The 16,463-nt window shown below is 37.8% G+C and overlaps 1 protein-coding gene across 1 annotated transcript in view; it reads right to left on the bottom strand.

Annotated features, from left to right (window-relative positions):
• The window catches only part of PFDN1 (prefoldin subunit 1), a 58,268-nt gene that overhangs the window by 19,309 nt on the left and 22,496 nt on the right, over nt 1-16,463 (bottom strand). Inside the window, exon 3 of the mRNA XM_090288186.1 lies at nt 15,608-15,692. Within this exon, the coding sequence (XP_090144312.1) occupies nt 15,608-15,692 (85 nt within the window). The remainder of the gene's footprint in view (nt 1-15,607; nt 15,693-16,463) is intronic.

Genomic DNA, 16,463 nt, shown 5'->3' with positions numbered 1-16,463 from the left:
GTTTTCATACTTGCTGTTCCCTCTGATTGGAACCCTCTTCTCCCAGATGAACACACAGCTTGCTCTTCAGGCCTCTACTCAAATGTCACCTTATCAGAAAACCCTTCCCTGTCAACACTATATAAAAATCTTATGTATTCCCATCATTCTCTTTCTCCTTACCCTGTGGTTTGGTTTTGTTTTTTAGCATTCATCAATTATATTATTTATTATCTGTCTCCCCTCCCATACTCTGCCATCAGGGCCTTTGCTAATTTTATCTTCATTGCTTTATTCTAACAGTGCTTGGCACATAATAAGTACAATAGACTGCGGATTCAAAGAACAAAAAAGCCTCCAAATCAGACATAATCCCAAAGTAACCTGTAAAATCAAGACACCAACAAACATTTAGTAATGTTTCTTAAAAATACATATACTGCCCTGGCTGGTGTGGCTCAGTGGATTGAGCATCGGCCTGCAAACCAGGGGGTCGCCGGTTCAATTCCCAGTCAGGGTGCATGCCTGGGTTACAGGCCAGGTCCCCAGTTGGGGGCCTGCAATAGGCAACCACACAGTGATGTTTCTCTCCCTCTCTTCCCCTCTCTCTAAAAAGAAATAAATAAAATATTTGAAAAAAAATACATATACCTTACTCCTGACTTATCTAACAATTATTGGCCAAAGTCTTATGGCATGAATCTTGGAACTGTTCAGTCCCCCCAATAGAAGGAAAACTCAGTTGTAAGTGAAAAGTTCAGCCTCTAATATTGAAAGCACCAAAGCTTAAAATTTTAGACAATAAATATTTCACAATTCAGTTCAAAACTTGATCCAGTTTAAGGCTTCAACTACAGTACCAGAAACTCTTTCTTCCTCTTCTGTTTCCCAACACCACCTCTTTCATTTCCCTCTCATGCCTTCTCCAAAGAGAGAAGGTAAAGAGTCTGCATTAATGAAGGCTTTGAATTTGAACTCCAAATATAGTCCAGTCTCTGAGTGGAAACTGATATTTTTCTTTACAAATTTGTAGAGCTGATTAAACTTGACCAGAAATTATATGTCTTGTGCTACTTCTAAAGATTTAAAGTCCCACCATACATGTCATTCCACATGACTCACAGCACCTTATCTATCATCTATAGGGCGTAGAGATTCTTGAACACTGTTGTTCTAAATCATGCATTTGAGACCTTTTAGGTCAGATAGAGTGATTATTTTATTAAATCAGAGAGTAAGGAAGACTGGCAACTTAAGAAATGTCTAAAAGTAAACATTCCCAAAGCCTGCAGTGTCCAAATGCTCAGATCTCAAAGCTTTAGGTAAATATCAGTGTCTTCATTAACATAGGCTTTCCAAAGACAACCCCATCCCCGCTAAGAATCTCTAATAAAAGCAATTTATTTTCTCCTTTGGTGCTAAAGTAGTCAGGTTCAGACCAAAACGAAAAAGAAAAAAGAATTGCATAAAGGAAAGCATCTCGGCTAGGACATTAGATACAAAAAATCAACATACAACTTCAGAATATAAAAATCAGGTAAGTCAACAAAGAATGTAGAACAAGAGAACTCTAACTGAAAATCTCCTAGTTTTCACACATCCCACCACATAGCAGGGGACAGAAAAGGCATTTACGTCATTCCTTCAGTGATCTTCAACAGCTTTACAAACAAGTACTAGATGGGTATCTCTGCTTTACAGAAAGTTATTTCTATTATTAGGAAGACGTTAAGGCACATAGAGGTCAAGAGCCAAATCTAAGTAGAGCTTTATGCTGGCAAAGTGGGTTAAAAATACATGCAGGTGTACTGAAGTCACATGTATGGTTAATTTTATCAAACAACCTGAGTCCCTCTGAACATTGAGCTAGGGAAGAATACTCATTAAAAAGATTTCTTTATTCTCACATTAACTCCCTCATTTCTAGCCACCATCCTCTCTCCCTCTCTCTCACAGGCTAACTGCACATTTCTATTGTCAAAGCTACACTGAAAGATGAGCAAAAGGCCACAATCACCTGGTGAATCCCTGACACAACCACTGATCAGAGCACGCTCCCTGAGCCCCACTTCCAGCTCCACAGTGTAAGTGGGTGTGAGGACATGAGCCCTACGGGGTTTGGAAAAAGGGAGAGCTCAAACAATGTTCTTGTCAGCACTTTAAACAAAAAATCCATTCAATGAGAATAGCACCATGTTCCTTTTGCCCTTTCTCCCTAGGAACTAAATTAAACAGATTACAGACAGTGACAAGAGCTAGCCTTAGAACAGCCTCCCTCTTATTTGTTATTTTTAGAAATTTAGTCGACAACGCCTGACAACTAAACATGCCTAGAATAGCTAAAGGGAGGGGGAATTATCAGATAGTACAAGCAAAAAAACACTAGTCATCACTTCCTCCAACCCTAAGAAAGAATCATTTTCCATGTCTTTATAGCATCACACAGAGTTTGGGCTTTTAGAGTCTTATATAAAAACAGAATACTCATAAAACATCATGGAAACTGATAATGCTTCCTGACCTGGAGTCCTGTTCCACCCTAACATGTGTTTTCTTAAAAACAAAAGCAGAATAAAATGAACTCAACTGCTTTACACAAAAGTTAGGAGTACAATGCATTTGTGTGTCCATTTTGGAAAAATTCCTCATGAGATAATTATGTACCCAAAAAATGGCTTCACGAATGGTGATGGAATTCAAATATTTTTATTATGCTGATGGCAGTCGAGAGATTTATTTGAAAGCAACACATAGTAAGGTGGCAGAATCTAATTAATCATAATTAGCAAGATACTCCATTTATAACTGAAATAATGCAGTGAAAATTCTGAGAAATAAAATGGTAAAATTAAAATAATAAAGCCCTAAGTAGTAGAACTATCTGCAAAACAAATTAAAATTCATAATAAAAGTATGCCCTGGCCAGGTGGCTCAGTTGGTTGGAGCCCTGTCCCAAAAGGTTGCAGGTTTGACTTCCAGTCAGGGCGCATGCCTAGGTTATGGGTTCAGTCCCTAATTGGGACATGTACGAGAAGCAACTGATGGATGTTTCTCTCTCACATAGATATTTCTCTCTCACTCTCTCTCCCCACCCAGTCTTCCCCATCTCTAAAAATAAAAAATAAAAAATTAAAAAATCAATAAACATATCCTTGGGTGAGGATTAAAATAATTTTTAAATAAAATTCATAAAAATACGTTTTATAACATTTAATAAGATACCACTTATAAAAATTCCCTGTATACTCAAGGAATTTAATAATTTATCAACATTTTCAGCACAACATTTTTTGCCAATATTTTAAGTATCATGTATGTATAAGAGTACAGGATAAAGCACTACAAGTGAATATAACATCTTCTTAGGGATGTTATTTTAATTTGTGTATGTGGAATTAATAAACTATTACACAGCTCTATCCAAATTATCTCTAAAACAGGTGATGCCTAATATAAACTACCTTTAAGCCATCACATGCACATCTCTGAGATTTCAGTAATTTAAACAACTACTACAAAGATATCAAAGGAGATGTTGTCACCTCGTATCACATTTTAGCTGGCAAAGCTGTAGGCAGACTAGTTTTATTTTAGCTCCTAAAATAGATCCCAATTAAATTTTTTAACTAAGGTAATTATCTGACCATGAAAGAAAACTGGTTCTTTGTTTTGTCTCTATCTTTTAATTTGAAGAGGCATTTTTGCTCCTAAAGTGACAATTCATAAAAGATAGAGGTTACAGTGATAAACTTAATAGAAGTCACCCTAGAAATCTTTAATCCAACCCTCTTGTTTTTACAAATGAGGACACTGAGGCTCAGAGTAGAGCAAGGGCTAGAATCCAGAACTCCTACCTCAACAGAAGGCATTTAAATAGAAATTTAGGGTACAGTATTCCCTCACTTATCGCGGGTATTACGTTCTAGACCCCCCTGCGAAGTAGGAACCTTACATTTATTCTACACTCTTAAACCTACGTAACTTTAACAACATATGAATACAGTGCCACAAAATCCCACAATATAGTGAAAAATCTGCGATAAATAATATATTTTTAAAATCCCACGATACAGTGAGGCCGTGATAAGTGAACCACGATATAACGAGGGACTACTGTAATGAATGCCCTGCCTTAAATCTAGTAGACTTGAGATCTCTATTTATTGTTCAAACACCAGTCTGGATCTCTGAGCTGACAGGCACAGCATGCTCATTAATACAGGTGTGGCCTTGTCCACACTGAGTACTGAACAACAGACGACTTCTGGCCAGTATCTATCACTTTAGGTTAGAGGAGACCTGTGATTTACTGCTCAGAGTAAGAGCTGTAAGATCTTGGGTAAGTGTACTGATTAACTTCACCTTACCATTTAGTTACAAGACCAGGGAGGCATGCAATAATATCATGAAAGAAAAAGTCTAACTCATCAAAAGCAATCATTTTCTAAACAGGCTGAAAATAACCAGAGAACTCTCAAGCATGGCAGAAAGGGGGCTAAGTACAAATGTTTATGGTAAGAGACAGAAAAGTATAGACCATATACAGGATACAGTAATGAAAGCTGAGGTCAACAATTCTCTGAGGCATTCAAAGGGATAGTCTGGTATGGATATAAACAATTATTCCAAGGAAGGGAATTAAGGATCCCAGGCCTGTATCCTGGAAGAAAAGACTAACCAAATCGAGATGCAAAAGGCTGAACTCTAGGCTAACTGGAATGCAAATTCTTCATAAAATGAAGATGCCCATCAGTGAACAGATCAAATCAAAGGAGTGTATGTGTAAAATATCTGTAATATATATTTTACAGAGAAATAAAAAAGGCTGTCTAGGTAGTAGGGTAAATCGATCTGAACTGTTTACATCTAAGTTCTAGAACACCAGACCCAAAATATTTCTACTGAGGAAATTAAATATATCAGTTTACAGCTGGGCAAATATTAGCACTTGGATCATAACACACATACACTAACCAAGGCCTTCATAATATAGAGATGGGCGAAAGTAGTGAGTATGCAAAACAGCTTATTCTTGTACTATTACTTATTAATTATTGTATTATTTGTATTACAAATGTAAACCTACTTTTTCCCACCTCTGTATAACCAATAAAGAATACTCAAACAGAAAAAAAGCATATATGAGCTTCTTCAGACTCATGCCTGTTCTTCACTAAAAACCACGGAGGATTACACAGCTACGTTAAGCCCTAAGATACCAGGACATAGAGAATATATATAGTTCACTATAAACTCCAGTTTCCAACCATCAGTCTCATTTAGACCTAAGTCTTAAATAACTAAAAACTATTTTTAATACAAACATCCATTTTTACAAATGTTGAGAATACAAATGAACTCTATAAAGAGATGAGTATTCATATCTGAAATCCCAAAGTGTGGGACAATAAGAGAAACTTCAACTAAAGACTCCCCAAGTCAAAAAAACAAAACAAAACAAAATAGAAAAGAGATTAACTTACTAACTTGTAATTAGTTTTGGGGGGAAAAACAAAAAACACTCTGTGTACCTAGTTATCTAGCTACTACTGAAGGTGGGACATCCTCAAGCTCATTAGAGTAGAGACACTGTATATACATTGTACTTCGTTCTAGGACTCAAACTTTCCTGGGTTGAAGTGGGATGATATCTCTGAAAAAATAGCTCTCCTCAGGAATAGTCTAAGAGGTCAAACTGTTTAAACATTCTATGAGAACATCTTGACTTGTTAAGAGTAAAAAGGGACTGGAAAGATAAATCATGGTACCTATATATAATGGAATACCATATTAGCAATGCAAATGAACAAATCACACTTTCCAGTAACATGGACATACTTTACAAACACAAAAGGCGGCAAAAAATATATACAATGATTTTGTTCATATAAAGATCAAACACAGACAAGGTTAAGTTAATACAGTTTGGGGGATACAGATAGGTAGTAAAACTCTATTTTTAAAAAAGGAAATAATTATCACAAAAGTTAGGGTAATAGTTGGGAAGGGAGTAGGCAGGGATGGCACTGTGATCAGGAAGGGAGGGTTGAAGCGGGGCTCTGGTGTCCTGACAGATTTTTTATCTTGTGGCCTGGATGACTGTCACAGGTGTTTGCTTTGTAATTATTGATTAAGCTATACAAGGTCTGTCCAGAAGGTATCCAGCCATGAAATATGAAAAAGAGACATTTATTGAAGAAAATACAAGAAACATCATAAACAGGACAATGATGCCTCAGTCCCCTTCAAAGTAGGCACCCTGGGATTTCACACAGTTCTCCCAATCGCCATCAGCTGCCCCATCATATTTCCCTGAATCTCACCAATGGTCTGAAATCTCTTCCCTTTCAAAGGTGATTTCAGTTTTGGGAAAAGCCAGAAATCACAGAGCACCAAATCTCCCAAGGCTGAGTCACCTGGGAGATTTGATGTTTCATCAAAAACCTCTGCACGAGGCGTGATGCATGAGCACGCACACTGTTGTGATGAAGCTGCCAGTCACCAGTCGCCCACAGCTGTGGCCTTCTGTATCATCCAGTTTCCATGGAGGAATGTTCAAGCTTGACACAAAATTTGATGCAGATTCATTGCTCCACTAGCTCAGTCATTGTGAATGCAACAGCCACACAGTACGCATGCTCACTCAACAGTGCCTACCACTCCCACTGAGTAGTATAGTGAAGTCGTTATTGTTCACACAGGTGTCCAGTCCACTCTCCCTGGCCACCAAGTTATATAGATGTCACATAAACCATTCTCATTATATTAACAATGGCTGGGCTTTTCCGGACAGACCTCGTATTTTAATATATATTTCTGTAAATGATATATTCCCCTACAAAATAAATAAACGACTGATTTTTTAATGGATTATAAACTCTGAGCTATACAAGCAAATGAACTACTAGGTGTAATTCTTGTTTAATGTGTAAAAAAGATTATATTCAATAGCTCTGCTCTCACTTGCTCTTCTCTCTTCATTGAGAAAACACGGACAAGAGTCATTGCTGATCACATTGGGGAGCCTCCCCAAGGAGCCTCCCTTCATATGTGAAACAGCACCAGCTCTAAAATGAAGCGCTTGGGCAAAATCAGGACATCCATCCAAGTGCCTACCAGTCACCACCCATGCTATGGAAAAAATGATCCTCAATAGACAGAGTAAAATCTCCTCAATCATGAGAACAACTCCAAAACATTTCCTCATCAGAATCTCAGTACTCAGGACCTGCAGAGTGTCACAGGCACCCCTTATCCAGTTCTCTTATTATTATGCTTCCTACTTGTTTCAGGAACCACTGTCTAACCAAAACTGTCATTTTTGTGCAAGTCAGAGGTTTTATACAGTTCCTTAGATTTTACTTATAACATGGGCAGGAGAGCTATTTCACAACCCTGGGTTTGTAACATTCTGCGTCAGAACTGGCATTACGCAGGCCACAATATCCTGAGCTTCCTTATTCTTATTTTTATTCTGTCATTGCTGAGCTAACTAGAGTGGTGAAAGAGACTGTAACCATGCCAGAGACAGAGAGGAAGGAAAGTGATCAACCAGTAGATGTGTGTGCCTAAAATAAAAATGGGGGCTTTAGACTGAAGGTGGATGAGTCTGAAGTAGTACCTGTTTGGCCTGACCTGGAACAAGGGAGAGAATGTATGAGTATGATGGTAAAAACGTATTCAAATATATAATTGAAAGCTTAGTAATCTCAAGTATTCCAGACAGTTGAGATTCCTAAGGGGTCAGAAATTGAGTTCTAGTACATCTGAATGCTGAGTCTAAATTTTTCTAGTTGCAAAAGAAGTTCACAAGTAGTTATTTCCTTATTACCTCCAAAAAAGTGAGCAAAAACACTTCTCACTTTATGTATCTCCTCAATCTAGCAATTAGTTCTAACTGAACTTTAAGTAAAACTGAATTTTCTCAAAAAAAAAAAAAAAAAAGACTTCTTTCTTTTTGTAGCATACTATACATTTCAAAAAGAAAATCATTTTTACAGACAGATGAGACTCAGGGTCATAATACCAAATTCCAATTAATTCGTGTCATTTTGAAAAATTATGCTTTGTACTTTTCTAATGACAACATACACTGTGCTATATATCATACACTCAACCATGTTCTTTAAAAAGTTATATTATCAATATTTTTATATTTTTAACTTTTAAATCCTTGCCTGAGGATATTTTTATTGATTTTAGAGAGAAAAGGGAAGGGAGAGAGAGAAGCATCAACGTGAGAGAGAAACATTGATTGGCTGCCCCCCATATGTGCCCCTACCAGGGACTGAACCCACAACCTAGGTATGTGCCCTAACTGGGAATTGAACCTGCAACTATTTGATGTATGGGCAATGTTTCAACCAGCTGAGCCACCCGGCCAGGGCTCAATATAAAGGGCCCACAGACATATGAAAGGACGCTCAACATCACTAGCCATCAGAGATCCAAATTAAAACCACAATGAGATACCACCCCAAATGGATCAGAATGGCCATTATTAACAAATCAACGAAAACAAGTGCTAGCAAGGATGTGAAGGGAACCCTAGTGCACTGTTGGTATGAATGCAGATTGGTGCAGCCACTGTGGAAGAGTATAGAATTTCCTCAAAAAACTAAAAATGGAGCTGCCTTTTGATCCAGCAATTCCATTGCTGGGATTACACCCTAAGAATCCTGAAACCCCAATTCAAGAGAACCTATGTACCCCTATGTTCATAGCAGCGCTATTTATAATAGCCAAGGGCTGAAAACAGCCTAAGTGCCCATCTGTAGGTGAGTGGATCGAAAAACTGGTATATTTACATAATGGAGTACTACATAGAAGAAAGAAGGAACTCCTATGCTTCATGACAGCATGGATGGAACTGGAGAATATTATGCTAAGTGAAATAAGCCAGATCGTGAAAGACAAATACCATATGATCTCACCTATAAGAAGGAGCTAATGAATGAAACAACAAAAAGCAAAATAGAACCAGAGGCACAGAAACAAGGAACAGACTGACAGTAACCAGAGGGGAGGGGGGACAGGGGAAGGGAATAAGGGTGAAAAGGAGAGGAAGGGACTAGTCAAGAAACATGTACGAATGGCCCATGGATATGGACAACAGGGTGGGGATTGACTCTGGGGGCGGGGGTGAGCTGGGCAGAGGAGAACAAAGGGGGGAAATTGGGGACAACTGTAATAGAACAGCAATAAAATATTTATTAAAAAATAAAAATAAAAATAGAAAATTCTGTCAATGACATAAAGAACATGGTTACTCTATCGTATGAAAGCCACCATTTTATATTTTCTCTTGACTAGAATCAGCATCACTGTGTTACTAATCACCATTATGATGAAATGGTGATATTCCCTCCTGAATCTGATCTATCATTTTTATAAAAGAAAGATAAAAATCTACATAACATTACCATACTGTGAATCTGTTATGAAAATAGTTTCTGAACAATCTCACTCAAGCAATTATAGTCTGAAGAATAACCCAACACAGGGAACATTAAAATGTAAATATGGAGTTTTAAGGAAAAAAAAACAGTAAGACTATCTTTTCAAGGTTAAAACAGTAAGACTATCTTTTCAAGGTTAAAACAGTACTTGTCTTTACCTTTCTAGTAAGTAATATAACTCCTATCAAGGATACATGAGGGCAGGGTTATAGTACCCCCACCTCTGCTCCATAAAATGAAAGGGCCAGAAGGTGAGGCCACCAAGTTGGTTGACAATGTAGGCACGTCCTAACAGAGTTATCAAAAGCTAAAGTTCTAGATGAGCTCTACACTCATAAATAAAGACTGGGGGTGGGGGTGAGGTGGCTGGAGAGGGCAAACAGTAAGAATAAAAGGGAAATACTAAAGGAAATGGGCTCTCAAATTAGAGAACCTGAATCAGACCAGCACCAGGTCATGGAAAAGGTTTGTTCTGGGTGCCATTTATGTATACTGTTGGCAGGGAGAGAGGAGGCATACACACAGGAGGCCATGTTAACTGCTTTGATCAGAAACTGGACCTATGGACCCAGACCAAAAACAACCTTACTCCTTCGGAAATGAATTACATGCTAAATAGAAACAACCTGATCCTTGTCTGCAAAGTTATGTATAAACTGTGCCTCCCTAATTTAACTGTAAGGAATCTGAGGGCAGAAATTAACAATGCTAATGATGACTAAAAAGGATTAAGACGAATCACGTTAGACTGGCAAGAAATACTAGGGCCCAGAAGAAGAGACTGTATTTTGATAGGAGGAACAACAACAATTGGGAGGCTTGGGAAAAACTACTTAGAGCTCTGAATCAGTATCTAGCTTTGCAAGTAACAGGAAACCATATTTGTAATTACTTCAAGTAGTGATAGCTCATATGCCCGAACCCCTACGCCGTGCTAACAAACTAGGGAGAACAAGGAAAAAGCAAAGCACCTAATTTAAGACTGAGGAATCAGAAAACAGTTCTCAAGAAAAACCACTACACTAAGATGCTAAGGATTAATAGATGGAGCTAGTAAGGGTAGTTCTCTAACAGGGAACTACTTTTACAAAGACCCAGTAGAAACAAAGAAAGCACAGCAAGATCTAAAAGCAGAATATTTCTGTATGGCTGAAGTAGACAGTGTAAGAGAAAGCAGAGGAAATGAGAGAGATGAGAAAAATAAATAGGAGTCCTTTCATAAAGAACCTTAAAGGTATGTTAGCCAGTTTGAACTTTCACCCTAAGAACAATGATGGGTTTTACAAAGAAGAGTAATATGACTAAATTTAACATTTTAGAAAAGTCATTCTAACCTAAATATGTTAGAAGAATTGAAAGGGAGAAAGCTGGAGATGGAAAAACCAGTTAAGATGCTACTGCAGATGGTGAGGGCAACTGGTTTAAAGGTGGGGGGAAAATTCCTGAAAGAAATACCATTTAATAGAGAAAACAGGGAAGTAATATTCAGAGATAATAGGAATTTTCCAGAATTCATGAAAGACACTAATCCTCAGATTCAGAAAACCCAACTTAATCCAAGTAGGATCAAGAAAAAAATAAAAAGACTAAATACACACCTAAACATATCCCAGAGAAACTACAAAGCATGAAAGAAAAAAACAACATTAAAAGTAGCCAGACTCCCCGGGTGGGGTCGGCACAGAATGATGTCACCCACATGAGCTCATCCCACACCTGCGCACTGGCCGCGAAGGGGGTTAGGTGGCGTCAACACTGAAACCCAGTGGGAGCGGGCCAGGAGGCAGTTCCGCTGGGGAGACTCACGCGTCTGCCTACCTGTTTGTTTGTTTGTGGAGGATGCTGCATTGAGCACCTGCTGCGACGTGCACTTTACGGGCACTGGGGCTACTGAAGCGAACAAGCCCATGGCCTGTCGGAGCCCATTGCCAATTCCAACACATTCTGCCTCCTCTTTTAATCCCCACAGGCTGCCTCCTGTGGGAAGATGTCTTGATTGCTGCTTCAGAACGAGATTCCTCTCCTCTGAGACCTACAGACTACTGCTGCCAGGCTACTGGAGTGGAATCCACTGGGTCTGGAGTGAGATCCAGGGGATGAAGGAGCGTTGGAAGAGAGAGGGCTGAATGGACAGCCAAGTCCATGGCCTCACTGCCAGCAATCTAACTGAAGAGCTAAGGAGGAAGAGAGGAAGGGAAGGAGAAAGAGATGGAGAGAAACACTGATATGTGAGAGATACATCGATGGGTTGGCTCTCGCACGCCCAGCTGGGGACCTGGCCCGCAACCCAGGCATGTGCCCTGACTGGGAATCGAACCTGCAACCTTTTGGTTCATAAGCCCGTGCTCAATCCACTGAGCCACACCAGCCAGGGTGACAAAGCATTTTAATACTTATTTTACAGATATGGAAAATTAGTTTCTGGGTGTTCCAGTGACTTATTCAAGATCTCACAGAACTGATCCCGTGCCATTTGCTTTCTTCTGATAGAACATAATTAAAACAGTAATAAACAATGCTACTAATACTCTGGGCTAAGTGCCATAGAGGCCATATCTAAATAGAATCCCCATGATAACCCTAGTCGACAAATGTGACTGACATTCTAGAGAGGAGGAAACAGAGACTCAAGATGTTGAAGAACCTTGCCCAAAGTCGCCCAAATGGGAAGAGACAGAGCATGATGTAACCCCACTGTGATTATTGCAAACCTGTGGTTCCTGATCACAACTCTGCATGCCTAGGTGTTATCCATAACATTAATATGTAAAGACATTAACAGGCCTTAATGCAATATGCAAGTGGCCATATCTTCTACCAGGCTTGCAAAAGGCGTACAAGAGAATGTTACAAAATGAAAACCTCTAGGAGAGGTTGGGTTTCTTTTCCCACTTTCAGGAAAACACAGTAGATCCTTGGGAAGTATTTTATACAAGATGATCTGGCCCAGGAGCAGAAATGTGCAAGACTCAATGTTAGCCAGCTGTGCTCAGAGCAGAGACCAGGCTGACAGCCAACAGCCCAAATCCCTCAGGTGACGAGGCTGGTACATTCCCCCTGAATGTAATGAAACACTGAGACCAATCTCCCCCAGTGGCAATTTTAGAAAGCAAGGTGCCAGAGCAAAGGACATTATTTAGCTCTTTTACACCAGATTTGTTACAAGTGCCCCCCAAAGTCTGGTACTTAAAGAATAACTATAAAAGAGACGCCTTAGAAGAAATGAGCTGGCTCTCTTGTAAAACTTTAATCCATACGCTTCAAAGTTGATCATATGTGTCAACTTGTATTTGGTCACTTGAGAATTTTTAAAACTAGACTTTATTGTTTAGAGCAGTTTTAGATTCACAGCAAAATTTAGAAGGTACAGAGAGTTCCCATACACCCTTGTTCCCACATACATGCAACCTCCCCCACTACCAACATCCCCTAGTACAGGGGTACCTTTGCTGAAATGGATGAACCTTCATTGACACATCAGTATCACCATGGACTGAAGGCTGTGTCCCACCCACCCCCGCCAAAATTTATATGTTGAAGCCTAGCCCCCAATGTGATGGTGTTAGGTGGCGGGGCCTGTGGGAGGTGATTAGGTCATGACACAAAGCCTGTATTAAAGGGCCTCCACAGAGTTCCGGGCACCAATCACCTTTGAGGACACAGCGAGAAGGCTGACTATGATCTAGGAAGAGGGCCCTCACATTGATCTTGAACCTCTATGCCTCAAAAACTGTAAGAAATAAATGTTTGTTAAGAAAAAAAAAGTAGCCAGAGAGAAAAACAACAAAGGAACACTTAGACTGATAGGCACACTGCTCAATAGCATCAATGGAAGCCAGAAGTCAGTGAAATGTTCTTTAAAAAAGCTGAGAAAGTCCTAAACATAAAAAGAGCAAAATGAACCTTATCCTCTGAACTATGTATACAGTAATGATGAGCACTTACAGCACCCAGTTTTAGTCTCTAAGTACCACTGCCCACTAAACTGAAAGACCAAGGAAAAATGATAAACACCATCACAAAGGAAGATTTGATACATCTCTCAATAACTAAATAAGCAGAAAAAAAATCAGGAAGAAAATCTGAACACTACAATTAACAATGTGTGTACAAGTACACATGTCAGTGTGTACACTTGCATACATTTCAGGCTGAAGTAACACAGCTATGAAGGTATGGAAGTGGAAAAGTACAGGATTGCTTTAGGGAAGACCGAGTACATAGTGGTTGACACCATTAACAATACAGGTTAGGGCAGTAGTGGAGAATATACGAAATGTAGAGATAGCAACCATACAATAATTGAATGTCGAGGTAATAAGGAACCTACAATGGTAGAAGAAATGTAGAGCAAGAAATTAAATATAAACTAGATTTATATACTAAAGTGGAAAGATAAATTATCAAATGATGAAAACCAGTATATATACAATAATTATTTGTTAATTTTTTTAAAAGTGTGAGTGTGTGTATATATGAATGTGTTTATAAAGTCTGAAACAATAAACACCACTGCAAAGGTGACATACGGGGATGTGCAGGGAAGAGGGGAAAGTTGTGTTTTCATTTTGTCATTTGTTTTATTTTCTGACCTTTCTTTTTTATAATGCACTTATATTGCTTTTATAATATAAGTAACAGTAAAATGAAAGATTAAAAAGAAAAAAGACAAAATACCTTCCTAGCGTAGAGGCTAGGGTTTAACTCTGCTAATTTTTTGTAACTACAATTAGAATCTCAACAAGCCAGCCAATCTACTTCTATTACCTGACAGATATCAGGATACTTAATCAGTATTTGAGACTGCATGAAAGAAAACTTTAAAAAATAAATTTCCTAATACTCATCAGAACTGAATAGCATGCTAAAATCATCTTCTGGGGCAATTTTACCTTAATAATTTTTTAAATTATAAATGTTAACATATATTTGTTACAATTTATCCAACATAGAGATTATAAGAGAATCATACACACATTAGTTTGCATCTTGCCAGTTATTTATCAGGATAGTTTTTCAGTATATTTACCTAAATACATGCAAAATCACATTTTTATCTACATGAAACAGTTGTGATTGGAGTAAAGATCCTTTTATTTGAAAACACTAAAGAATAAAAAATTCAATCTAGAACAGTTGGGCTGACAAATGATAAAAATAGGACACACCAACCTGATTACTGCAGGATAATAGTTTTTCTTTTTTGTTTGCTTCTTTGTTTTGTTTTACAATACATCTTTCTAAACTACAAATCTATTATCAAGTTTAAGTTATCATCAGCAGTGAAACAAAAATAAGCCTAAGTAACCTAAGGTACGACATGCTCACCTAGGCCATGCCAAGTCGGTGCCCCTGAGAAACCCCCAGAAGGCTAAGGGGGTGCCTCACCAATTCAGCAGAGGGCTGAGTCAGATTCTGAAACACTGCCTCAAACAGTACTCACACAAATTAGATAACGTGACCTATGAAGTCATTGTATCCACCCAGTTCAGGAAATCTTGGTCCCAAGAAATAATAACCATTGTCTTGTCCAGACATACTTTTACTATACACAGAATGTACCTTTCACCAAAGCCCAAGAAGAGTATCTCATCAAAAGTCTTAATGTATAAGGACACTTAATAATAAACTTGAATTTTCCAAAGATTTACTAGATTACTCTTACCTATAATGTTTTTCTCTATGTAAAAATAATAATAGTTTGTTTTCTTCACTGGAGCACCATCCTTCAGATAGTTAATAAATTACAGCTTATTAACTGGTCCTTGTCTAGAACCTAATCTATGTTAAAGGAATTACAATGTGTGCAAGACAAATATATCAAGATCCTTTAACTACCCATGTTCATGCCCTACCACGTCAATATGCAGTGTTTAAATATTTGTTGTGTTTTTATTTCTGTTTTTTAAAACAGATATATTCATTCAAAGGCAAGGGAGAAAATACACTCAGGATAAGAGGATCCTATCTTCTTCATAATTCCCTACCGTTTCAAGAGACTATTTTTTATTATAGTTATTAGTATGACTGCTTCATAGCTCTAACCACAATTAGAAAAAATGAAAGTAATAATAGCATGACTTGAGCAGGCAATTTAATATGACATAATGAGATAATTACTCTTTTCCTAAAAGTTGACTACTTACTGTGAATATTCACTCAAAACTTACCTCCAATTCTTTAATTTTTTCTTCTGCTATTTTCTGTTTCTCTAACAGCTGATTGTGAATTACCTCCTTGGACTGAAGAATAAACCTACAAAACACAAAAAAGTTGAAGATTAAGCCACATGACCATTTTATTCATCAAAATCAACAGCTATATACCACAAATACTAAACTAAGAAAGCTAAACAATAATCTCCCAATTCAGGACTAATAATATGCATTATTATGTTAATGTAACAAACTCCAGAAACCACCACAGGTTTAAACCTTCTTGGCTTAGAAGGTTTAAAAGCTTAAAAGTAAATGCTGCCTTATCTAAAAAGGAAATCAGGCTTCAAGTAAATTCATAGATAAAAGAAAAAAAAACATAAAGGGATAAAAAATAGTCTGTCACTGGCTAAGAGAAAAGTTAACAAAAAATAAACCACCCCCCCATAATTTTTATTTTTCCAGTTATCTGTATCAACTTTTATGTAGATATTTTTTAAACAGTATTTATAAATTAGAGCTCTCCAATGTTCTTTTATTTATTTATTTATTTATTTATTTATTTATTTATTTATTTTTGGTAGCAGCAGTAACTCATGACCTTTTAAAGTCACAATCAAGTACTGTGTTAGGATCAATGCATTTGTGTTCCTAACACAAAGAGCTGTATAAAGCCTAGAATCTTTTATTATTATTTCCAGAGTATATAATACCTCTGAAAAGCTCAAAATGCACAAGTGGAAAATTTAAACTTTTTCCATTTTATAGTCAGGCATATTGTTTACAATTGATGAGGGTGGAAATATGAGGAAGCTTTAAAAATTAGCTCAATCTGTAGGTAGGATGACGACCATGCCCAGCTTGAAGCAGC

The sequence above is a fragment of the Furipterus horrens genome, unplaced genomic scaffold (assembly GCF_987537825.1).
Source record: "Furipterus horrens unplaced genomic scaffold, mFurHor1.1.pri manual_scaffold_10, whole genome shotgun sequence".
Classification (NCBI taxonomy): Eukaryota; Metazoa; Chordata; class Mammalia; order Chiroptera; family Furipteridae; genus Furipterus; species Furipterus horrens.
This window is presented reverse-complemented; position numbering and strand designations above follow the sequence as displayed.